Source organism: Pyrgilauda ruficollis, unplaced genomic scaffold (assembly GCF_017590135.1).
Source record: "Pyrgilauda ruficollis isolate IOZ18807 unplaced genomic scaffold, ASM1759013v1 scaffold294, whole genome shotgun sequence".
NCBI classification, from domain to species: domain Eukaryota; kingdom Metazoa; phylum Chordata; class Aves; order Passeriformes; family Passeridae; genus Pyrgilauda; species Pyrgilauda ruficollis.
The window spans coordinates 208,303-232,828 of record NW_024524311.1 but is presented as its reverse complement, the minus strand read 5'-3'; the positions used below and the strand labels follow the sequence as shown (position 1 = coordinate 232,828).

Sequence of the window (24,526 nt, the reverse complement as noted above, 5' to 3'; positions counted from 1 at the left end):
GCAGCCCTGTGGGACTTGGGGCTGCTCCCATCACCCCTGCCTGGGCACAGCACGTGCAGGAGACATCCCCATGTGAGGATGTGGGCATGGGGGAAATCCCAAGGGGTTCACTTCCTTTGGAATCACAGAATCCCACATGGTTTGGGCTGAAGGGACCTCACAGCCCACCCAGTGCCACCCCTGCCATGGCAGGGACACCTTCCCCTGTGCCAGGCTGCTCCAGCCCCAGTGTCCAGCCTGGCCTTGGGCACTGCCAGGGATCCAGGGGCAGCCCCAGCTGTGCCAGGGCCTGCCCACCCTGCCAGGGAACAATTCCATCCTAATCTCCCACTGAAATTTCCCCTCTTTCAGTGGGAACTCATTCCTCCTTGCCCTGCCACTCCTCTTCCTAATGAACAATCCCTCTCCAGCTCTCCTGGAGCCCCTTCAGGTACTGCCACCTCCTAAATCCCTTTCTCCTACCTCAGTTTCCACCAAGACTTATGGAAGGCTTCCATCCTGCTTATTGTTATGTACAATATGAAAATGGCAGAGGTGACACGAAGAGGTGATTTAATTGCTGGTCACAGCATTAGTAAAACTGATGGAATTGGAACATGTGCCCATCCCTGGGTGTCTTAACTCAATACTGGGCACTTTTATCAACTGCAATTCCTTCTCCTTTGCCCATGAAATCCATATTTTTAAACTGATATCTCAATGGGAGGCCCTGGCACTCCTGACACAGCTGGGGCTGCCCCTGGATCCCTGGCAGTGCCCAGGGCCAGGCTGGACACTGGGGCTGGAGCAGTCTGGCACAGGGGAAGGTGTCCCTGCCATGGCAGGGGTGGCACTGGGTGGGATTTGAGGTCCAAACCATTCCATGATCCTGTTTAAAGGATAGGGATGTGAGAGGTCAGTGACATGCAGGGGGGAAGATTTCAAACCAGTTTTGGAAAGAATGATTAATATTTTTATTTCTCTTTCCACTGTGCATAATGCAGCCTGCATTGCTTGAACTTCTGTTTGTAGGGACACAGCTAAGGATTGAGATAAAAACCTGTCCTTTAGTGACAAGGAGCTCAGTGTGGGGGTTGCCTTTGAAGGTGAAGTTGTGGTTCACCACTTGAGTTTCACTGCTGCACCTGGAGTTAAGGTGCTGGGTACTCACAGAAAAGAAATTCATGTAGAAAGTTGAGATACTTGTTCTGCCTGAGTTTTTTTTTTTTGTTCCTACTCTTAAAAACAGTAGGAATCATATTGTTCTTTTCTTTTTCTTTCCAGCTGGCCAGCAAACACCAGTGAGAAGGCAGAGAGTGATAACTGGGATGCCTGGGCAGCTCAGCCCTCGCTGACCGTGCCCAGCGCGGGGCAGCTCCGGCAGCGCTCGGCCTTCACCCCTGCCACTGTCACCGGCTCTTCCCCGTCCCCTGTGCTGGGCCAGGTGAGCTCCTGGCCTCACCCACCTGCTCTGAGCCACCACAAGGCTTAGAGAGCAAAGTGGGAGCCTTGCCTGTGCGCTAAAACACTCACCTGACAAGACATAGTGAGCACCTCCAGGTGGGGAAGGTGTCCCTGCCCTGGCAGGGTGGCACTGGGTGGGCTTTCAGCTCCTTCCAACCCAGGCCATTCTATGGATAGCAACATCTGGGGCAGGATTTAACACCAAGCAGTTGCTGGTTTGCTGGTCTGGGATGACTTTTTTAGATTTTGGTGGTGCAGGGTTGGGTCACTTCCTTGGGGCTTTCTTCACTCCCATGACAACCTGCACTCCCAAGTGGGTTGAGTGGAATTGCAATGGCAAAGCTTCCCAGCTGTATTCTGTCCCTCTCTTCAGGCACTTCCTTCTCCTCAGTGGAACAACAAACTGTTCTTGGGTGCTCATGTGTTCTGGGAAGTGCTGAATATCTAACTCAGAGCAAAAAAGAAATTGTGTGTGCCATGAATAATGTGCAGCAAAGCATTATTTCCCATAAAATGGCCTAGAAGTCCTGCCAAAGCAGCTTCACAAGGGTTTATTACACGTGTCTTAAATAAGAGTAATTAGTTTAATCTTGCATTGCATTGATGATGTGTCAACAGACAGAAATGCTGGAGGACTGTAACTATTTCTGGAATTCCTTTGCAAGTTTAACTGAAGCTTTAGTTGAGAGATTTGTTGCTGTCTAAGCAGCCTGAGGATAGAATTCCTTAAGCAGCTTTCTTGCTGAAGGTGGAGCACGACTGACTCCTGTTTTTCTTTCTGAAGGGTGAAAAAGTGGAGGGGCTTCAGGCACAGGCTCTGTATCCCTGGAGAGCAAAGAAAGACAACCACCTGAACTTCAACAAGAACGACGTGATCACCGTGCTGGAGCAGCAGGACATGTGGTGGTTTGGGGAGGTGCAGGGCCAGAAGGGCTGGTTCCCCAAATCCTATGTCAAGCTCATCTCAGGCCCCATTAGGAAGTCCACGAGGTATTTTGTTTGCTTTTCCTGTCCTTCACTTCTGTGCTGGGCTAGAAGGAAATTGGAAGAGCTGCACGCTTGAATTTTAGAGGTCTACCCTGTAAAAGGGTTCTTGTTTTTATCTGGAGGGTTTTGACTTCCAATCCTGAAAATTTAAGAAATTTTCAATTTCTTAATTGAGAAATTAAGAAATAATAATAAGCTAAGCAAATTAAGAAATAATTTTAATAATAAGAAAATAAGAATTTAAGAAATAAGAAAGCTGACCTCCATAAGAATAAGAAAACAAGAATAATAAGAAAATAAGAATAAGAAAACTGACCTCAGTTATCCACTGGTCTTGCCTCACCAACAAAGGATTAATTAACCTTCTTAATTTTATGTGACTTGCAACTGAAAAAATGAGTGTATTGGACTTTCTGAAGTACAGCTGTGTAAGTCACAGCTCCTCTCTGCCCAAAATTAAAAGGTATTCCTCAAATCTAAATCACTTCTCATTATTCTTGGAGGATTAAACATTTAAAATCTCATTTTTTGTAATGTGAAGGCAACATTAGCATTAGGAATGCAAATTAGAATGATTTTAGATCATTTTTTTTCCTGAGGAAAAAGAGGAGATGCAGAAAATTCTGTATTTAAGGCAGTTGTTTAAATGTGACCATGGCAGACCACTGGATTCAAAGCTTTATTTTGCACCTTTACTGTCTCTTCTTTTAAAGCCCAGGGAGTTGCTTGGGGGTGCACGTGGATTTTAGATTTGAAATAGAATAATAATAATAATTTTTCTGAAGAGATTGAATTTCTTAAATAACCATTATTTTCTTCTAAAGCATGGATTCTGGTTCCTCAGAAAGTCCTGCTAGTCTGAAAAGAGTAGCATCCCCAGCAGCCAAGGCAGCAGTGTCAGGGGAAGGTGAGTCCTCTTACTCTGCTTTTTGCCACAGCCAGGAGATTGTGCTCTTTAAATGGTGCTAAAATCCAAGGGCTAATCAGTTTGCCTCTGGAATAATTTAGAATTATTATCATTAGAGTAACAGTTTATATATGTTGTGTATAGAGAAGGAATAATTTCACATATCACCAAAGATATGGAAATATCCAATAGAAAGATTGAAAAAAGTACCAACTACAAAAGATGTGAAAATATCCAATAGAAATATTGGGAAAAGTACAAGCTGCTAAAGATATGAAAGTATCCAGTAGAAATATTGGAAAAAGCACAAGCTGCTAAAGATATGAAAATATATTTTGTAGTTTATATTTTTTCCAATATTTCTATTTTTTTGTCATTATTTTGGTAACATTTTCTGATCTAGAATGGGTTTTCATAGAGGGTCAAATAAGCAAATCTGTCCATGTGTCCATGGTGTCAGGAATTGGTAAATATTTTCATTTCCCCCAGAGCTCATTCCCAGTGTTTCCTTGGAGCTCTCAGTGAAGGCAGTGACAGTCACTCAGGGAATTCTGGGACCCTTCTGGTCAGCTCCATTTCAAAGGTGGAGCCTGGGGCACAGACTCAGAGGTCACAGATATTTTTCTGAAGGGTTTTAAAAGGGGATTTGCTGGCTGTTGTCACCCTTCAGCTGGAGGGAAATGTCCAATATATTTTGTAGTTTATATTTTTTCCAATATTTCTATTTTTTTGTCATTATTTTGGTAACATTTTCTGATCTAGAATGGGTTTTCATAGAGGGTCAAATAAGCAAATCTGTCCATGTGTCCATGGTGTCACCCTTCAGCTGGAGGGAAATGTCCCCTCCTGAGCTGCCTTAACTCTTCATCATGACCCTGCAGTGCAGAGGCAGCTGTGGGTTAATTAAATCACAAGCAGAGGAGATCAATTAATCTAAATGTAGGTTACAGGTGAACATTTGTGTGTGGAACTGCAATCCCAGGTACAGTTTTAGGGACATGCACATTTCATTTGTGTCTGGCCTGAGCACCACAGAAACTAAAAGGAGGGAGCAGCAGAGAAAAGGGAGATAATCTGTTATTTCAAGTACAGCTGCTCTGCTCAGTAATTATTCCATAGAATAATTACTGGTTTGGGTTGGAAGGGACTTTATTAAGGATCACCTTTCCTGTCCCAGGTGGGATATCTCAGGTGCTGTGTTTTTATTAAAAAGGAACACAACCTTTGTTGAAATACTTCAAAAAAGCTGTGGTTCTGAGAGGCAATAAAGCAGGGATGTAACATCTTCTGTTCAGAGGGCTGCAGAAAAGCTCATGTGCAGAAGGTGATTTTTAAGGTGTGTGCACTTTGCATCCCAAATTCTGAAAATCCCACTCATCAGCACAAACCAGAAACCACTGGGAAACATGTTTAATATCTAAATGAATGATTTATGTACATTTAAATTATTAAAATGTACATAAAATACATAAAATCTATATATGTACATATGCATTCATAAAATTAAAATGGCAAATTATTTTTGAGGCAACCTCTTGATAGATCCTATTCAGTTCTAATAGATCCAATTTTATTCGTTAAATATTGATGTTTCTATGAAGAATAAATAAAAATTTGCCTTCTGCCTGGCCCTGCTGTGGCTGAGGTTTGGCAGGGGATCCCTGGGGGGTTCTCAGGAGTTTTCCATGTGCTGTGTTCCCTTTTCAGAGTACATTGCCATGTACACCTACGAGAGCTCGGAGCAGGGAGACCTCACTTTCCAACAAGGTGACCTGATCCTGGTGACAAAGAAAGATGGTGACTGGTGGACGGGAACGCTGGGTGATAAATCAGGAGTTTTCCCATCTAATTATGTGAGACTCAAAGATTCTGAGGTAGAGAAATGTTTTCTTTGGGGTTGTAGTGGTAGCTGCAGGGCAGGGCGTGGTAGGGGAAATAAAAATGTGTTGCAGATTTATTGACTGGGACTGGAAAGGAAAAACAATTGCAATAACAGCTATAGTTGCATTTTATAACTTAATATTATAAATAACTTGGGGGATCATCCATGACAATAATGCCTACATCACCAGTGCACTTCGCAGATTTTTAAACACTGATCAGAGCAGCCATGATTGTTTTATTGCCCTGGTAAGTTTTTAATGCCTGAGCTGTATCTTACTGCCATTATTAAAAAAAAAAAAATCTACACAGTAATATTTCAGTCTATTACATTTTTCCCTATCATTTCTTGCAATCAGGAACAAATTTTGCACCAAAACTTTGCTAACTGCTGTATTTATTTGTCAGATTTTGACTGAATAATAGAGGTTCTGTTTCATCTCTTTTTATCTTGAAATAATTCCATAGAACACAGTTTCTTGGTTGGGGTTTTTTTTTGGGTTTTTGGGTTCTTTTTGTTTTTTGTTGTTGTTTTGTTTGGGGTTTTTTTGTTTAGTTTTTTGGGGGATTTTTTTGCTTTCTTTTTAGGCATTTTAAACAGAGATAGATGTTTTCTCATTTGTATGGTTTGAGAGGATAATTTATCTCCCAGTAGGAATTAGTTTAGATTCAGAGTTAAGTGCATGACTGATCTCTTGATGAGAAGGATTCTGGTTTATATCTCTGGAATAATGGGGGGTTAAAGATAAATGAATACAAATCAGTGGATTCTGGGGATCTGGATGGTAATGCACAAGAACTCAGTGAGAGACTGCAGCACAGAGCCTGAGCAGAATCACTCCTCAAATCCATTCCTGCTGCTGGAAAAGCCAGAGGATAAAAGCTGCAGTGAAATCTCAGCTGCGGGAAACCTTTCAAGGGGAAATTTCTGCAGTGTCAGGAAATCCCAACAACATCCTCTGGGCCAGCACTAGAACCCTTGTGGTTAGTGATGTTTAGTCCTTGGAGAGGTGGGGCTGGGGCACTGTTGGCAAAGCCCTGAGCAGAGCTCAGCTGTTCAGTTCTGACCCCCTTCTGTCAGAGAGCTCACTCTGGGGTTTCTGGCCCCTCAGCCTGCACCAAGGTGAAAATCCCACCTTCAGCTCCAATCTGGATGAGAGAGGGAGGAAAAAGCACAGAGCTGGTGGAACCCCTGCTCTGGGATGGTGTTTCCATGCCAGGGTTCCTGTGCCTCCTGGATCTGCCTCCAAGTGGGGAACTGGGTTTTGCTCTCCAGCCTGCTCCCAGAGCCAGTTTTTGCAGAGGATTTCAGAGTCCTGGCTCTCTGAAATCTCACTCTCTCACACTCAGATGTGCTGCTGTGCTTGGACAGCTGCCTGGGCTGGAAAATGTTCTGAAAAGAGGAATAATTTCATGTGTTCTGCACTATTGACAGAACCAAAGAAAAGCAGGGGTGATCTTTCAGCAGCAAGGGCAGAGTTTCTAGAAATGACTCAAAATCTCAATGGTTTCTACAGCAGAAGAATTTTTAAATTTGTTCTTCTGTGCCCATTCACCTCAAGGTGCTAAAACAAACCATTCTCTGTTCCTTCAAGCTTCAGTTTATTAAAAAAGTGGGAAAGTCTTTGTTCTTCAGAGGAACAATGGCCCATTCTGAGCCTGTTCCTTAGGGGGAGGGATGGATACAGGGTTTTATTCTGGACACTGGTGAGAATTCCACAACAATTTCAAGACATCTGACTATAAAACTTTGCACAGGGCTTCAGAAAATAATCCCTGAGTGGGTCAAGTTGGGATTTGAAGGGTCCTGCTGTACAGCACAATTGGCAAGTCCTTGCTGGGGATTATTAAATTGACAGAGCAGGTTGTGCCCTGCTGGCTCAGGAGACTTCATCCCTTGTCACAAAGTGCCCTCAGGTGCTGAGGGAGTGTCCCAGCTGTGCAGGGGAGCAGAACAGGCTCTGTCCTCACTGCTGTGTTTTCTCTCAGCAGCAGGAATGGGAAATGCCTCTCCCTCTCCTGAGTGGGCCAGGAATGGGAACCATCCTAAATGTGTCATTGATGAATTTAGTTATTTCTTGAAGTGCTGTAGGACTTTTCCATGTGTTCCTGCTGCTTTTGCACTGAGGATTCAGAGAATCCTCAAAGACAATTCAGCCTCTGTGTGGTCAAGGTGCTTCTGAGGTTTCTATTTTAACACCACCTCTCTGTTTCCCAGCAAAGGCAAGGTCCCAGCCTGTTTGGTCTGTCCATGTGCCTCTCACCCAGCAGCTCACCAAGGAGTTGGGAGCAGGGGCTCTCTGAGGGTCCAGGCACTTGTTCTCTGCTGAGGAGGGCAGAGGGTTCCTCTGCCAGAAACACTTCCCAGAGCAGGAGGAGCTCCTGGCATCACCCTGGTTCATCCCCCTCTGTGGGGCTGTCAGGACCATCTCCCCCTGTCCCCAGAGCTGCTCTGGGCTTTGCCCTGATCCCCTGGGGGCTCTCCTGGGAGCAGGGAAGATCAGCTGCTCCTGTGGGGTGTAACTGCAATGATGTGTGACAGGGAAGGAGCTGTGACACGTCAAGGCAAGCTGAAGATGTACCCTCAAATCCATTTTATAGGTGACCACAGCCAACACAGGGGTTTGAGGGGCCCTTTTCTCTCAGCACCGAGCTGTTCTTCACTTACTCCTCAGTTTAATTCCTGCCAGAATCCCCAGGTTTTCAAAATATCAGTTGACAGGGAGAATGTGGAGGAGGAAACTGTTCTTTTCCACACAGGAATTAGGATTCTGTGCAAGCCTTCAGGTGGTTTGATGTTGGCTCCAAGTTTGTGAGGAGGATCCTGAAGGTGAAGTTGAGGGAGGTGGAAGTGTTGAAGGCAAGAGGACTTCAACATTCCTGGCCACAGTCCAGTTTAGATTTAAGTTGCTGTTATCCACCTCAGAGCTCCTTACTGCAGGACATAAAACTGTCAGTGGCCTGGGAGGAAACTGCAGGAATTAGTTAGGGCAGGAGCTGGACTGATGTCAGGTTTTGCTGGATTTCTTGTGGCTGTTCAAAGGCTTTGCTTCCCAATCCCTTGGATGCTGATGTTCATCCCTCACCTACCCTGTCTGGGTGCACGGAGTTGCTCAGGAAGATTTGCAATCCAGCAATGTGCAGGGATGAAAAATTCTGTTGTTGTTTCAGCTCACCTCCACAGAATTCCCATTCTGTAGATACATGGATCTGCAATTACAGATGGGATCTTGTTTGGGATTGCAAATGGGATCTCCTTTGGGATTGTAAATGGGATCTCCTTTGGAATTACAAATGGGATCTCCTTTGGGATTACAAATGGGATCTCCTTTGGAATTACAAATGGGATCTCCTTTGGGATTACAAATGGGATCTCCTTTGGGATTGTAAATGGGATCTCCTTTGGGATTACAAATGGGATCTCCTTTGGAATTACAAAAGGGATCTCCTTTGAGATTGTAAATGGGATCTCCTTTGGGATTACAAATGAGATCTCCTTTGGGATTGTAAATGGGATCTCCTTTGGGATTGCAAATGGGATCTCCTTTGGGATTACAAATGGGATCTCCTTTGGGATTACAAATGGGATCTCCTTTGAGATTGCAAATGGGATCTCCTTTGGGATTACAAATGGGATCTCCTTTGGGATTGTAAATGGGATCTCCTTTGGGATTTGCAGCCCATGAAAGGGAATAAAAGTCTGCACTTGTGCTTTAACAAACCATCACTTCATGCTTGGTATTTATTCCCAGATGTTTATTGCCATCTAAAATATTAAGGATTTCTGTAAGAACAGAATTTCCTGGTTTTGACTCACATGCTTGTTGAGTGAAGCTTTGTTAAACATTTTCATGTACTGGAGAAAGAAACCTGAGTGCTAAATTTGCCTCTTGTTCTCCATTTCAAGGCTCCAGGAGCAGCTGGGAAAACAGGAAGCTTAGGGAAGAAACCTGGTGAGTCAAATACTGTGACACCACCTTCTCTCTGTTCTTAAGTGTCCAATTCAATGGCAACAAAACCTTTTCCATGAAAATAGTGTTTGCTCTTGGTCATCTTGGAGTGGTTTGCACTGATGAAAACCATTACAAAATAACTGGAATAAATGCAGTTAATAAATAATGTAAATGTAATAAAATAATTCATCCTCTAATCATTCTAGTGTGTCAATCACTAAATAACATGTAGCTAGAGAATGAAAATCTGCTTGCTCAGAAGTGGATGAGAACTTCCTGCTGGATTGCTCAGCAGAGCAGTGGGAGCCATTCCCCCTTGTCCCCAGCTCCTCTCCAGGTTTCTCAGCTGTGGCAGCAGAAGACAGGAGGAGGAATTTCTCATTAAATGCAGCAGGTGCTGGCAGGAGAGTGGGAGGTTTAAACAGAGAAAAACCAGGAGCAGAGTCAATGCTGGGTGAGGGCAAAGCCAGGGAGGAGATGGGCTGGGAGCATGGCTCTGCTGCTGGAAGGGCAGGGCTGGATGGGATCTGGGCAATGAGGAATTGTTCCCTGGCAGGGTGGGCAGGGGCTGGGATGGAATTCCCAGAGCAGCTGGGGCTGCCCCTGGATCCCTGGCAGTGCCCAAGGCCAGGCTGGACACTGGGGCTGGAGCAGCCTGGCACAGGGGAAGGTGTCCCTGCCATGGCAGGGTGGCACTGGGTGGGATTTAATGTCCTTCCAGCCCAAACCATTCCATGACTCCTTGACTGTGTGTGCTAACCCCAGATCCAGGTTTAAAGCATCTTTGTCACTCCAGGCCTTCCCATCACCTGCCTGCTCCCTGTCCCTGCCCTCCTGCTGAGCTCCTGCAGTGCCCTTGGGCTGCTCCTCATCCTCCTCACGCTGCTCATCTGTCTCTCAGTTCTTCTCTGATCCTTTTTAATGTTCCTACTGCTCCTTCCCTTCTAAATCTCACATCAATCATTTGATCATTTCCATGTTGGCTTCGACTCTCTTTGTACCTTCCCTGCACCAAAGCCTCCCTGAGTTCCCAACCTCCCAGGGTTTTGGGTTCCTCTGCCCCAGCTGCCCTTGGAATGAATCCCTGAGGGCTGAGTGCCTCTCCTGGCTCCCTCAGGAAGCTCCAGCAGCACCAGCCCCACTTTGGGAGTGTTGAACTGCTCCCCTCACCCTGCACATGGAGCCTTTGGGGGAACACCACAATTCCTGCAGCTCCTTGGGTGCAGCCCTGGGTTACCCCTGTGGGGACCAGAGTTGTTCCACAAGCACTGTGGGCCAGAGGAAACTCCAGCCCAGCTTGGGGTAATTCCCTGGAACTGTCAGCTCCCAGCTGCTCTTGTCCCCTCGTGCTGGAGGGGACCACACAAAGCCTCTGTTCTGGGAGGGAGCAGAGATTTCCAGGGAAATCCTCTTTGCTGCTTTGGAAAACACTCCTTTGGGACCAGCTGCTGAGAAATTCTGTGCCAGCCTTAATGTGCACCTCTTGGTGCAACTTCATTATTTTGTCATTGATGTTCTGCTCTCCTCAGGGAGCTCAGTGCAGAGGTCTATTTACTGAAAACACTGGGTTTTAAGAGCTGTACACTTCCTATTATTATTGTTATTATCATTATCATTATTATTCTGTATTTCAAATGTCTTTGATCTCCTACCACAGAGCTGCTGCACCTCTGCTTTATTACTTATTTATTCCTGTGGTGCTCTGAACCTCTCATGTATTTTACAATTACCACATGTATTCATGAAAATACATAAATCCATAACAATTTTATGGGAAGGAATAACAACAGAGTCTTATAGCAGAATTAATGTTGGATAAAATGTGCTCAGATTTTTTCAAATTAACCTTTTCTTTCCTCCTCTGCTTCAACAGAAATTGCCCAAGTTATTGCCTCTTACACAGCAACAGGCCCAGAACAGCTGACTCTTGCTCCTGGCCAGTTGATTCTCATCAGAAAGAAGAATCCAGGTGGTTGGTGGGAAGGAGAGCTCCAAGTTAGTTCCTTTTTTTTTTCCTAGTAAAATCCCACTTAAAAAGAAAAATGTTTTTTAGGAGTTCAGGATGCTGAATGTGTCGATGAGAAATAAATCTGGCAACGTTCTGCAGAGCAGCAGGTGCCAGTAAAACACATAAAACAGATAAAACACATAAACCATATAAAACACATAAAGCACATTTCAGGAGCACCCACACCTGCCATGCCTGGCTTTGGGGCAGGCTGGGGGCAGGAGGGAGCAGGAGCTCAGCAAGGAGGGGCTCAGGGCTGCTTTGGGCCCTCCCAGGTGTTTTTGAGAGCAGAACTTGGCAATTTGGTCCTCCTGAAGGGAGCTCTGCTTGCTTTGGGGTTTTTAGCAGGGAATTTGAGGTGGAACAATGCCATTGGTTTATTTGTGCAGTGCAGATCTCAGACTAATTCAGTTATTTTTAACTCTTTGTACCTGCCCTTTTTCCCTTTCCTGGTGATCTTTTTTTCATCTTCTGTGTAAAAATCCTCTCCCAGGATTCCTTTGGGGTTTTTCCCATCCCCACCCCTACCCTGCCCTGGCTGTGGGACAGGAGCTCTGGGGTGTTCCTGCATCCCCCAAACCATCCCTGCCCATCCCATAACCTATCCCATCCCATCCCTGCCCTGCCCTGACTGTGGGACAGGGGCTCTGAGCTCTGGGGTGTTTCTGCATCTCCCAAACCATCCTATCCCCTCCCCATCCTCATCCCATCCCATCCCATCCCATCTCATCCCATCCATCCCTGACTGTGGGACAGGGGCTCTGAGCTCTGGGATGTTCCTGCATCCCCCAAACCAGCCCATCCCATAACCCTGCCCTGCCCTGCTCTGACTGTGGGACAGGGGCTCTGGGGTGTTCCTGAATCCCCCAAACCATCCCAGTCCATCCCATCCCATCCCTGACTGTGGGACAGGGGCTCTGAGCTCTGGGGTGTTCCTCCATTCCCCCAAACCAGCCCAGCCCAGCCCTGACTGTGGAACAGGAGCTCTGGGATGTGTCTCCATCCCCATCCCTGACTGTGGGACAGGAGCTCTGGGAGGTGTCTCCATCCCCACCCTGCCCTGCCCTGGCTGCAGCAGGAGCTGCAGAGGCTCAGGAGGATCCAGGGCTGGCACCTGAGGCTCCTGTCCTGCAGAGCCCCCTGCTCTGAGGTGATGTGGGACAAACCCCCCTGGGGAGGGACCTTTCCTCTGCACTGCAGGTTTGGGAAGGGACACAGGAGCCACAGAACAGGAACATTTCCTCAGAATCACAGCCTGGCTGGGCTGGAAGGGACTCATGGTGCTGTGTTGGTGGGACTGCTGCTGACTGGCCCCTCTGGTGGTTGTTACAAAGATGCAGCAAATGCCTCTCCAAAGCCTCATGGAATTCAGGTTTGGAATGGCAGCTCAGCATTGAGACACAACCTTTTACAAGGAAAGAGGATGAGATTTTTTAATGTATTTTTGAAATTATTTCAGCTTTGACAATCTGGGACTTTCCCCACATGCTAAATTTTATAGAATAAAATTTTAGCACTTTTTTCAGAACATCAAAATCTTAATTAAACTGTAATTAAAAAAAAAGAAAAAGGAAAAGCTGTTTGGCAAATTGAAATAAGTTGCTGGCTTGGTACAAGGATGAAAATAAAAGCAAATTTTAGGATTAATCCACTGGAGAGAACCTGCCAGCAAGGCTCATTAATGCAAGTCTGATGTCTGGTGGGAAAACCAGAAACCCTGGCAAAGAGAAAACAGCAGAGAAATAGAGGGGATTATTTATTTAAGTAAACAGTCCTGCTGCTTCAGAGAACTCAGGGAGCTGCTTTGGCAGAAGTGAGCAGAACCAGCTGCATTCTGAGACTGGATGAGTTCCACTGCAAGGGGATGGAAAATCCCTGCTGGAGCCAGTGCTGGGTGCCAGCAGAGCAGCCTGCATGGCCTGGGATGCTTTTATCCAGCTCTGTTCATTTTCTCTTGTATTTTCCAAGATTTTTTTTGTTCTGAAAACCTCACTGGGACAACAAAGGCATCACCATTGGCTTTCTTTTGGAATATGCAGCTTCCAATAGTGGAAGTTCCAATGTGTCCCAGATTTTCCTGTCCACTGAGCAGTTCCAAGCCAGGTAGGAGCACCCTGAGGCAGGGGAAGGTGTCCCTGCCATGGCAGGGGTGGCACTGGATGGGCTTTGAGGTCCCTTCCAACCCAAGCCTTGCTGGGATTCCATGAAACACTTTGGGATTTTTAAACCCCTGGAGTCAGTTTGGGGGGGCTGAGCTGAGCCCCAGGATGGGCTCTGGTCACTGCAGGGTCCTGAGTGCTCAAACACATCCAGAGGGGACAGCCAGGCTGGAGAGGGGCTGGAACACCAACCCTGAGAGGAAGCCCTGAGGGAGCTGGGGGTGCTCCCCTGGATTTCTGTGGAGCTGTCCTGAGCCATGGGCAACGTCCAGAGGTGACCTCTGCATGTGGGCAGGCCAGGCTGCAGAGCAGGGAAAGGCTCTTCCCCAGAGGCTGCTGGCACTGCCCAGGCTGCCCAGGGAATGGGCACGGCCCCGAGGCTGCCAGAGCTCCAGGAGCCTTTGGCCAGCGCTGCCAGGGATGCCCAGGCTGGGATTTTGGGGCTCTGGGCAGGGCAGGGTGGCTCAGGGACGCTCCGGGGGGGTGGCTGCAGCCCCCAGGTGACCCCTGTCCCCCACAGTGTGCCAGGTGATCGGCATGTACGACTACAGCGCGCAGAACGACGACGAGCTGGCCTTCAACAAGGGCCAGATCATCACCGTGCTCAACAGGGAGGACCCCGACTGGTGGAAGGGGGAGGTCAACGGCCACGTGGGGCTCTTCCCGTCCAACTACGTGAAGCTGACCACGGACACGGACCCGAGCCAGCAGTGTGAGTGTCCCTGGCGTGTCCCACGTGCGGCGCTGCCGCTGTCCCCGCGCCCCCGGGCTCTTTGAAGACCTTCTGTCCCCCCACTGTGTTTGGTTGGTTTCGTTCCCATCCCCCGGCACGTTCCCTCCCCTCCCATCATTTTTTGCTCCATGCCATGCCTCGTTTCCCTAGCTTGAATTTGCTCATTGTTTTGTTTTGCTTATGTGTTGTTTTCCTCCTTTTTCTAGGAATCATATGTTGTCCATCCCCCACTCAGGCTTGAAAGTCCTCAAAGAGACCCACTATCCCATAGCAGTGCCCAGAGGGATGATGGGAGATGCAGCCTTGATCATGTGGCTTCCAGCATGATCATCTACTGCCTTCTGAGTCAAGAACACACTGCACAGCAGTTTTACCTCATTTGACATTTAGTTGCATGGAATCGCAATGGTTGAGTTAATTACCGACAAAATTAAACTGATTCAAAACAAAAAAAAAACAAAACAAAAACACACACACAAAAAAAAAAATAAAAATCAGAGGATAGTGGGTCCTTTTGTGGCTTTCAGAGTTACCAAACTAATTTTTCCACCTTTGCACAGGTGCTTTTGGTAGTTTTAAAAATTATTTTTTAAAGATATATTCTAGCCTTTTAAAGGAAAAGTATAAATTTAATTTCTTCATTGCAATTTTGTTTGTGCAAAAAGACCCACTATCAAGGAATGCTGCATGTGCTATTAAAATTGTTCCAAATGTCCATGAATTGGAGACTTTATGTATCTTTCTTTTTTATTGTTCACTTGTCCAGTGTTGTCAATGTGTCTTTTTTTTTATTCTTTTAATTTTCTTTTTTTTTTCTTTTTTTTTTTTTTTAATTACAAAAGAACAGAAGGAGTTAAAATCAGTTTAAGGAAGTTAAATGTGCCCAGTTCCAGGTATTTTGTTGTAGTTTCTGTACTGTTTGTAACAGGTGTTGTTGTTGAGTGTAACCCACTGTGGGGAGGGCACCGCCCTCCTCCCGTGCCAGAGGCAAACCTGGAGCCGTGTTTGACCCAGCTCTGTTCATTTGATTTTGCACATTACTTGTAGCTGCAAACAGTGAGCAAGCAGCCTGCTTTGTGTCTGTCCCTGGTGTCACATTCCCGGGTCAGAAATGGGTGCCACGTTCCCTGCTGGGGCTGCCAGAATTCCCAAATTCCCAAATTCGCGCAGGGACGGCGCTCGGGCTGCTCGGCTGTGCTTTCTGTGGAGCACCACTTCTGAACGAGTCGTTTTCCTGACAAGAACGAATGTATAGAACTATCTCCCTGCAATTCATTTCCAATGTTTACATTTTTTTAAACTAGACTGTGGAGTTTATACAATGAATTGAGCTGGAGCTGTCAGTGGAGCTGTGGCCGTGCCGCAGCCGTGCCCGTCTCCGTTAGCGCCCGGCTCTTGCTGGAAGTGCTGGCAGTGCCCTCTCCCAACGCCTCAGCACGACAGAGCCCTGCTACTAATGATTTACCACGGGGTTACGTCCTGGTTCTGTGTCCCACTGTCCCCGAGCTCCTGCTGGCAGCCTGTAGCACTCCCAGCTCCCCGCTCCCGACCCGTCCTGCGGTGCAAAGGACAAGCGAAGCTCCTTACTCAGTTGCACTTCAGTATTTCATCACTATGAATGTAAATTATATAAATATATAAAAACCTGCAGCTTTAACAACTGTAATCCAGCCTTTCCAATTAGTTCCATGTATAGAGAATTAAATCCTTCGTACAAAAGAGGCCGACAGTGTTTGTTGTCTCGTTGCTGGGTCACGCCGAGCTCGCCCCGAGGGTTTGGCACAGCCCAGCCCGGAGCCCTGTGCCCCTCTCAGGGACACCTGCCTGGCTCTTGGAACGTGGTCTCACTCTTAATTGCTCAGATTCATCATTGCTCACATCCATCGTTTGCCCCTCTGGCTCAGGGGGGGATTTGCTGGCGTGTCCTTGGACTCCTGGTGAGTCCCTTCCAGCTCAGGATGTTCTGGGATTCTCTGATTCCCTGCCCAGGGTTTCTGTGTGGTACCAATCAGTGCATTTTGATACTGTTTTGATAGACAAATATTCTTTCTTTCTTTGCCATGGGTTTACCTGGTTTTGGGATGTGTTTTATGCCAGAATCTCAAGTCTCAAAATATGCACAACTGGACAGATTTTCCTTCTTTTTAGGACAGTATTTAAATAGTAATACATCTTTCATTTCTACCATAAAATAATTCTTGTCCATCATGGCCATTGCTGACAACTGCAGAAATGGAACAGCACATCCCACTTGTGATTTTCAGTGCTGTCTGAGGGGATGGAGCCAGCTTTGACTCCAGTGTGTCAGTATTTTGTGCATTAACTCACATTTGAACGAGAGCCTCTCCCTCTTAGCCCATCCTGAGCTGCTGGGTTGAAAAACTGACTCGGCTGAAAGCTCTGGCCCTTGGGGACACTGTGGGTCCTGTGACCTCAGGCCAGAACTACAGATGGAATCTGTAGTGAGATATTTGCAGTGCTTCAGCTGTAGGGGATTCAGGTGCTGCTCTTTTCTTCCTCTTTCCATGGAGTGAGAGGAAAACGAAGCTCCTGCAGTGCCCTGAGGGTGCAGGACCTCCCTGTGTCTTCAGGGCTGGGGCTGGAGCCTTCCAGGGTCACTGGAAACTCCTGGGGCAGCTTTGCAGTTCCTGGGAGGAGCAGTTTGGGATTCCCTCTGTGGCTCACAGGGAATCCCAAATGCCCAGGCAGTGCCAGCTGTGCCCCATGGCCACCTTGTCCCCAGCCCAGAGCACTCAGTGCCACCCCCAGGGGACACCTGCAGGGATGGGCACTGCAAAGCTCCCTGGGCAGCCCCTGCCAAGGCCTGAGCACCCTTTCCATGGGCAAATTCCTGCTGCTGTCCCAGCTGAACACACACGAGGCACTGCTGGTGCCAGGACTCCTCAGGCAGAAGAGCAAAATAAATCCCATGTACAGAGTCCCAGACACAGATGCTCCCTTGGGGCTTAAGTGACAGATGTTGAAATCCCTGAAATGTTCATTTCCTCCCTGAGTCCCTAAGGGTGCTCTGCTAGCTCAGCAGGGAGGGTTTCATCCTCTTCCTCCTCATCAGGGATTCTCCCTGAGCTGCAGGGAATGAGGCATTGCAGTGTCTGCTTTAGTTGTCTTTACGGATAACAATATATATAAATATATAAATATATCTGTATGAGAAAGGGAGTGTGACAGTGACTGCCCAGAGCAGCTGTGGCTGCCCCTGGATCCCTGGCAGTGCCCAAGGCCAGGCTGGACACTGGGGCTGGAGCAGCCTGGCACAGGGGAAGGTGTCCCTGCCATGGCAGGGTGGCACTGGCTGATCCTTAAAATCCCTTCCCAGCCAAATCATCCTGGGAATTGGTTCTTTGGCATTCTGGGAATTGGTTCTTTGTCTTCACTTCCCTGTGCCAGGTGCCTTCTCCCCTTGCACAGGAATTGTCACTTGAGGGATGGAGAGGAGACTGGAATTCCAGAGGCTGCCAGTGCTGCTGGATTTTATTCTTCACTGTTTTTACTGTTTGTGGGAATTTCTTCTGTATTCAACTGCTGACAAAGAATTCCCATGGATGTTCTTTTAGAGAATTTGTTCTTTTCAACACTTGAAATCTGTCCAAGTCATCTCTAAGTCTGAAATGTGGGTTTATCAAGAACATTTCCTTTCTATTCAGGATCAGTTTTATTTAAACCTCAATTCTTTTGGAGCTTTAGTGGCTTCACTTCTGTCCCCATGAGCTCACTGAGCACATTTTATTCCCATAAGCAAAATCACTGAAATTCTGGTTTTGTTCTCTGGTTTTAAAGCACATTTAGTTCTTTTTGGTTATTGACTCCAGCTATTTCACTTGTTAAATAGCAACTTCTGTGCAGTAAATTCAGATGACAAATTACTTCTTTTAACTTTATTTTGGACAACTTCAGTAGATTCAGGACCAATGTAGCTCAAATGTTACTGCATGAGTAGAAGGGCACAGAGGGCAGGGGAACAAAGGGCTCCTCAGCTGAACACGGTGCTGAGGTGACCTTTGGGTTTCAGGACATGGGCCTGGAGCAGTTCAAATGAAAATGGTTTCCAGCAAGACTTCACTGCCCACCTGGGGACTTCAATGAGCAAAGCGGCTGTGCCAGCCCCGGGGATTTGGGATCTGTGAATAATTTACCTGAGTGAAGGGGTGCTCTCCTGGTGTGCTGTTCCCTTCTCCTTAAGGATTTGGAGGAAAACTGTGACATCACTTTTGCCTGCTCCTGGTCCCCTGTGACAGGACAGATTGCTGTCTCCTGTGACCTTGTCACTACAGCCTGGGCCAGCACGAGGCTTACAGGGAAATGTGGCAGTGGCACTGCTTGGAAAACCTCCCCACGTGAGAAGGAATGAGCAGCTGTGGCTGTGGATGTGGATCAGTGATTTCCACAGCAGAACCTCCCTTCCCAAAAAGCAGCATCTTGTTTTAGGCTCAGTGTTTGTCTTGGGAGACCCAGATCTTCAGGGCTGACTTAGTAAGGAAGAGTCAACATCTTTACTCTGTACAAAGGATTTGAAGTGATTTTTTGCATTTCTGGAGCCCATTAATCTGCAGGGACTGTGCTGCTGGGAGATCAAGGCACAGATTTGCAGTTCCAGCATTTGTCTGTTGGTCCTCCAAGTCCAGCCAGAATGGCAGAATTCATGGATTCATCCTCCTGAGAACAAACCAAGTTAGTTATTGTCATCTCCCCATCCTTCCCTGGCTTTACTGCATTGAAGCAAAGAATTGCCCAGAGCAGCTGGGGCTGCCCTGGATCCCTGGCAGTGCCCAAGGCCAGGCTGGACACTGGGGCTGGAGCAGCCTGGCACAGGGGAAGGTGTCCCTGCCATGGCAGGGGTGGCACTGGGTGGGCTTTGAGGTCCAAACCCAAACCATTCCCTGATTCTGTGATCTGTGGAATCCAGTTCACCAAAGTTCTTTGGCATCCATGAAGAAGGAGCCAGACATTCCCACCTGGAAAGGAATCCAGTTCTTCTTCACTTCCTAATACAAAGACAAGAAAAATCTCTGTACTTTTGCACCTCACAAAGAAATCTCCTACCAGGAAAGTCTCTTTGGGATGTTCTGCTCAGATCTGGGTTTGTTTTTTTCCCCCAAACACTTCACACCCAAAAGCAGAGTGTTTGTTGTTGTTCACAGCCCAGCTGGCTGCCAAGGGAGCCACTAAATGGTTCATTATTCAAAATGTCAGTGCTCCCTCCAAGGGCTTGCTGCTTGGAAATCACCTTCAAGGATTTTGAACATCTTTGAACAAGAACTTCTCCAAGGCAAAGTAATTAAACACTTGGTTCTCTTCTAATGAAGCACTGGGAGAACTGGGGCTGTTCCTTAGGCCTGTGCTTTACTTGGGACCAAAGAAGCTGCTCTGAAATCAGGCATTTATTCAAGAGACATCAAACTTCTGGCTTTTGCAAGGGGCCAAAATTCATTGTCTTGGCACAAAGATGATGTTTCTCCACATCTGCTTTTTATGCCAAGTTTCAATTGCACTTTGTAAGGGGCTGTGGCATCCTGTGTCTCAAGGGAGCCTTGTTGGTGTCACTGTGCTTCCCACCTGATCCCAGCTCCCAGCCTCAGAGTCAGACAGGAAACAGCCTGGCTGTCTGTGTCTGTGTCTCCTCTGCTGGGTTTGTTCCATTTGGTTTTGTTTGGGTTTGGATTTTGGGGGTTTTTTGGTTGGTTTTTCTTTTTTTTTAGTTTTATTTTATTTTTAAGTCAAATCCATCATTCCCCTCTCAGGAGCACAGATCAGTTAAAGCAGATGTTGCTGGTTTTCCATGGAAATATTGGTGATACACCTGGGCCTTCTCAGTGGCATTGTCTGAGCTCCATTCAGGAAGCTAAAAATGCAGGAAATATTCCCTGAGTATTAATTTTATATGCAAAGAACTGAAAGAGTTACCTGGGGCCTGATGTTTCCTTAAGGAAAGTTTGTTTCCATGGGGAATATACTGAATTTGAGGGGTGAGGGAAAAAATTCAACTGGAGAATTTTGGTTGTGTGAAAATAATTGAATAGATCATTTTTAGAGCCAAACATTTTCTACCTGTTTGAAATCAACTTTGCTTTTTGAAATGCATTGTATTTATGCAGAAAAGTAGCAAAAACTGGAAGAAAAAATTCTGTGTTTCAGTCTTGGAAGAACTTAATTAAGCTCAGCTGAAAAATAATGGCCTACAGAAGAAAGAATGGAATTAAATGTTTTATCTGATTCAGAGTAGAAAAGAAAATTCAAGATTGTGGAACTGATATAAAAATCCTCCCATCTGAGGGGATCCTTGCCAGGGAGGTTTGCAGCAAGGAAAGGACAGAACTGATGGAAGAGGAGCTCTCAGTGCCCACCTTCTCCTGTGCTTTTAAACAGAAAGGAGAACAAAACCCAGCCCTTGGCTCAGCCCAGACATCAGTGAGGATCTCCAGTGACCTTTGCATTGCCTGCCTCGGGCCCTTCAAACATTGGGAGCAGTTTTTAATGAAGTGTGAAGTGAAGAGGCCCTGCAGGCCCTTCTTGAGCAGGATTTCTGTGAGCAGAGGGGTCAAGGTGAACCTGGAATATCGAGCATCCATCAGCTGAGGGGATCATTCCAAAGTGCCCCTCGAGCACTGGGTCACTGCAGCTCCTCCCTCATTCCCTCTGGGATATCTCTGTGTTTTCCTTACGTGGAGTCCTTTCCCCCTTTTTCACTGCCAGCCATGCATGTGGGATTGGAGTGACACAACCCAAGGGGTCGGGGGCCTCCAGGGAGAGGCTGGGAATGGGCAGGCAGAGGTGAGGGAGACTTTAAGGCCTGGCCACCAGGGAAAAGTTCACACCCAGAGATGGCCTTGGTTTTAATAAATAAAAATGGAATGTTTGGAGTCACTGAGAGATGCAGCCTTGCCAGGGCTGTGGCACATGAAGAGCAGTGAGAGAGAGGAGCAGGCAGCAGCTCTGCTCCCCAGGGCTGAGTCCCCGTGCACAGCCCCCTGAAGGAGCTGCTCTTGTGTCTTGCAGGGTGTGCAGACCTGCACCTGCTGGACATGCTGACCCCCACGGAGAGGAAGAGGCAGGGCTACATCCACGAGCTCATCGTCACCGAGGAGAACTACGTCACCGACCTGCAGCTGGTAGTGGGTGACAGAGGTCGGGCAGTGGGTGACAGAGGAGGGCAGTGGGTGACAGAGGTCAGGCAGTGGGTGACAGAGGAGGGCAGTGGGTGACAGAGGAGGGGCAGCTCGGCAGCCTCGGGGCCTCCTCCCTGGCCAAGGCAGTGCTGCACTGTGCAGAGATCCTGCATTGCACTGCTGGCCTGCCTGCCTTGGGGATGTCTGGACAGTCCTGCTTTATCTGTGCTGATACAGATAGAGATACAGCTGTGGGTGGGTGCAAACTGTGGCAATCCCCTTTGCTACCATCACCAAAATGCTGATCTTTGAAGTGCCATTATAGCAAAGCCCTTTTGCTCCTGACTCTCAGTGTTAATTCTCATGTACAAGTTGTGAAGCCTAAACAAATGTTCTGGAATGAAGCACATTCCCTGTGCTCACAGTGGGGCTCAGTTATCACTTCCTGGGACTGGCTTTAGAGGTAGGGAAAGAAGGATTTAGTACAGCCAACTATGGACAATTCTTTTGACAGAGAAGGAAAGTCCTTTTTTGAAGAAGAGTTCAAGATATGCAAACTTGGGACTCTCAGAGAAATCAGGTCTTCCATAGAAGAGTCCAAAGTAAAACCTATTTTCAGTTGCATTATCAAAGGAATGCTGGGATCTTTTGCAGGAGAGCTCTGCTAAAATTCCCAGGTTTCAAACAGATTATCCAGATCAGAATGAACCCCAGCACCCCTACAAATTCAGAGTATTCCCTGTTAAAGCCCCTCGTACCTGAGGGTCTCCTTAGTCCCAGCCATCCCAGGGAACACCACGGATGTCAGGGACACAGAGTGTGCTGGGTCTGTCTGTACTTACCCTGTGCACTCGAATTGGCCTCTTCTCACTCCCCAGATCTTCCAGAAACCACTGATGGAGTCTGAGCTGGTCACAGAAAAAGAAGTTGCCATGATTTTTGTGAACTGGAAGGAGCTGATTATGTGCAATATAAAACTACTGAAGTAAGTTGGTTTTTTTCCCCCCATACTTCACAAAAACAAAACCCTGGGTCTTTCCCCCTGCTTCTCCTTTTATCTGCATGAAAACATTTGCCACTTACACAAATCCTAACCAGAGGGGCCACGTGTTTCTCCTTGGGGAAAAAGCAAACTGGGGGCAGTGTTTGCTGTGAGCTGTTGAGAAGAACCCAGCAGTTCCCTGCCATTTGCACTCACTTGGTTCCAGTGCTGGAGAAGGCAAATCCTCCTCTCCCCTGAAGAGCAGGGCTTGCCAAGGCTTCCCACAGGGCAGGACTTTCCCTGCCTGGTTCCAAAGGGTTTGTGCCCAGAGGACCCCTCTCCAAAGCTCTGGGTGCTGCTGCCCCAAATCACAGCCAGGGAAGCTGAGTGAGGGCACAGTTAAACCTGCACCTTGATAAGCAAAAGCATTAATAAAGTTATTTTCTTTCCCTACTCAGCTGCTAGTTTTCACTGAACCTACAGGGATTTTAGAGCTTTGTAATATCTCCCTTTTTTTTTTGTAAAATGTATTTGAAAATGGCCCACAGGTTGAAAAGTTGTGGTGGTGACAGGACAAGTGACAATGAACCTTTCCTTAGGAAACCAAACGAAAAAGTGATGGGCTTTTCCCTGCCTCACTCACACACCAGTAACTCTCTTTCTAAGCCAATAGAAAAGGAAATTACCCTCCTCTTCCTCTCACCTGTGAGCTGGCATTGCATTAAATCAGGCAGCATCTGGATGAGCAGGAGAGGGAAGGGGACTGGCTGAGGGTGCAGCCTGGTGGTTTATTACATCCCTGCAGTAAATCTTGTGGCTGGTGTGTTTATGGTTCTCTGGGTGTCCATAATGAATAAGAACCCAGCCCTTTGTTCCGTGACTGAGGAGTGGCTCTTTGTCCAACCCCGTGCCCTGCTGCTGCTCAGGGCCCTGCGGGTGAGGAAGAAGATGTCCGGGGAGAAGATGCCGGTGAAGATGATCGGGGACATCCTGACAGCGCAGCTGCCCCACATGCAGCCCTACATCCGCTTCTGCAGCTGCCAGCTCAACGGGGCCGCCCTCATCCAGCAGAAAACGGACGAAGTGCCCGAGTTCAAGGAGTTTGTCAAGGTAGGAGAAGCAGCAGCCCCTGGGAATTCTGAGCATCTTCTCACCTGGCTGATCTGCTGAGCGAAGGAGGCCCCACCTCGAGGGCTGTGTCCACTTCTGGGCCACTCGCTTGAAAAAGGACCTGGAGGGGCTGGAGCACATCCAGAGCAGGGAACAGAGCTGGGAAGGGGCTGGAGACCTTGTAGCTCTGCACAACTCCCTGACAGGGGAGGTAGTGAGGGGGGTCGGGCTCTGCTGCCATGTTCTAAGGGACAGAACAAGAGGAAATTGCCTCAAATTGCATCGGGGAGGCTCAGATCAGAAATTAGAAACATTTTTTTCCTTCACAGAGTGGTCAGGCCTTGGCAGGGGCTGCCCAAGGAGGTTTGGAGTCACTGTCTGTGGGAGTGTCCCAGAGGAGTCTGGATGGCCTTTGGGGACAGGGCTTGGGGTGATGCTGGTGGCACTGGGTGATCCTGGAGGGCTCCTCCAGCCCTGGTGATTCTGGGATTCTTGTCCAGACAAGGCAGGTGAAGAAGTGCTGTAAATCCACCAGGAGTTCTCCTACTGATGTTGAGATGTCAGAGCAGATTTAGCTGAGGATTGGTGCTCATTTATTGCCTTCCCTTTTCCTTTCTTGGAGGAGCTCATTTCTCGGGGTTTAAACCACCTGACTAACCAGATTTTACCTCTCTAATGTTTCAGAGGTTAGCAATGGATCCTCGCTGTAAAGGAATGCCACTATCAAGTTTTCTACTAAAGCCTATGCAACGGGTAACCAGATACCCACTAATAATTAAAAATGTACGTTCCTTCGCACACGTGATGGGTTTGGTGCTGCTTTGCTTGCACCTTAATTACAGGGTTGTTTCCTTATTTGTGTCAGGATTTGTCACTGTGAGGTTTCTGATGTGCTGGGGAATGTGGGATGTCCTTTAATACTTGATTCCAGTATAGAAAATGGGATCACTCCTTGGGCTTTGGCAAAATTATTTGATATTTCCATTTGAAACAGAGATGAAGCTTGTACCCCAAGAACCAGAAGGCAGCAATTGCTGAGAGAAAATTTAAAATTCAGATAACAGGAGCAATAAGACGACCTTGTGCTCATATTTGCCTTTCCCCTCAGTGCCATTCCCTCCCCACAGGCTGAGCCTGGATTGCTGCAGGTTCCCCCTGTGCTGATGGTGCTGGGGGATTTACAGCCCTTTCCTAACTCCCACTTGTTGCTTAACACTTCCCATCCCAAATAACACCATG

General features: G+C 47.3%; 1 protein-coding gene across 1 annotated transcript in view; it reads left to right on the top strand.

Annotated features, from left to right (window-relative positions):
- Positions 1–24,526, top strand: part of ITSN1 (intersectin 1) — a 97,288-nt gene that overhangs the window by 66,889 nt on the left and 5,873 nt on the right. The window contains exons 18-25 of the mRNA XM_041472625.1: positions 1,264–1,423; positions 2,228–2,433; positions 3,255–3,337; positions 5,045–5,134; positions 13,859–14,050; positions 21,086–21,198; positions 22,074–22,180; positions 23,104–23,287. Of these exons, the coding sequence (XP_041328559.1) occupies positions 1,264–1,423; positions 2,228–2,433; positions 3,255–3,337; positions 5,045–5,134; positions 13,859–14,050; positions 21,086–21,198; positions 22,074–22,180; positions 23,104–23,287 (1,135 nt within the window). The remainder of the gene's footprint in view (positions 1–1,263; positions 1,424–2,227; positions 2,434–3,254; positions 3,338–5,044; positions 5,135–13,858; positions 14,051–21,085; positions 21,199–22,073; positions 22,181–23,103; positions 23,288–24,526) is intronic.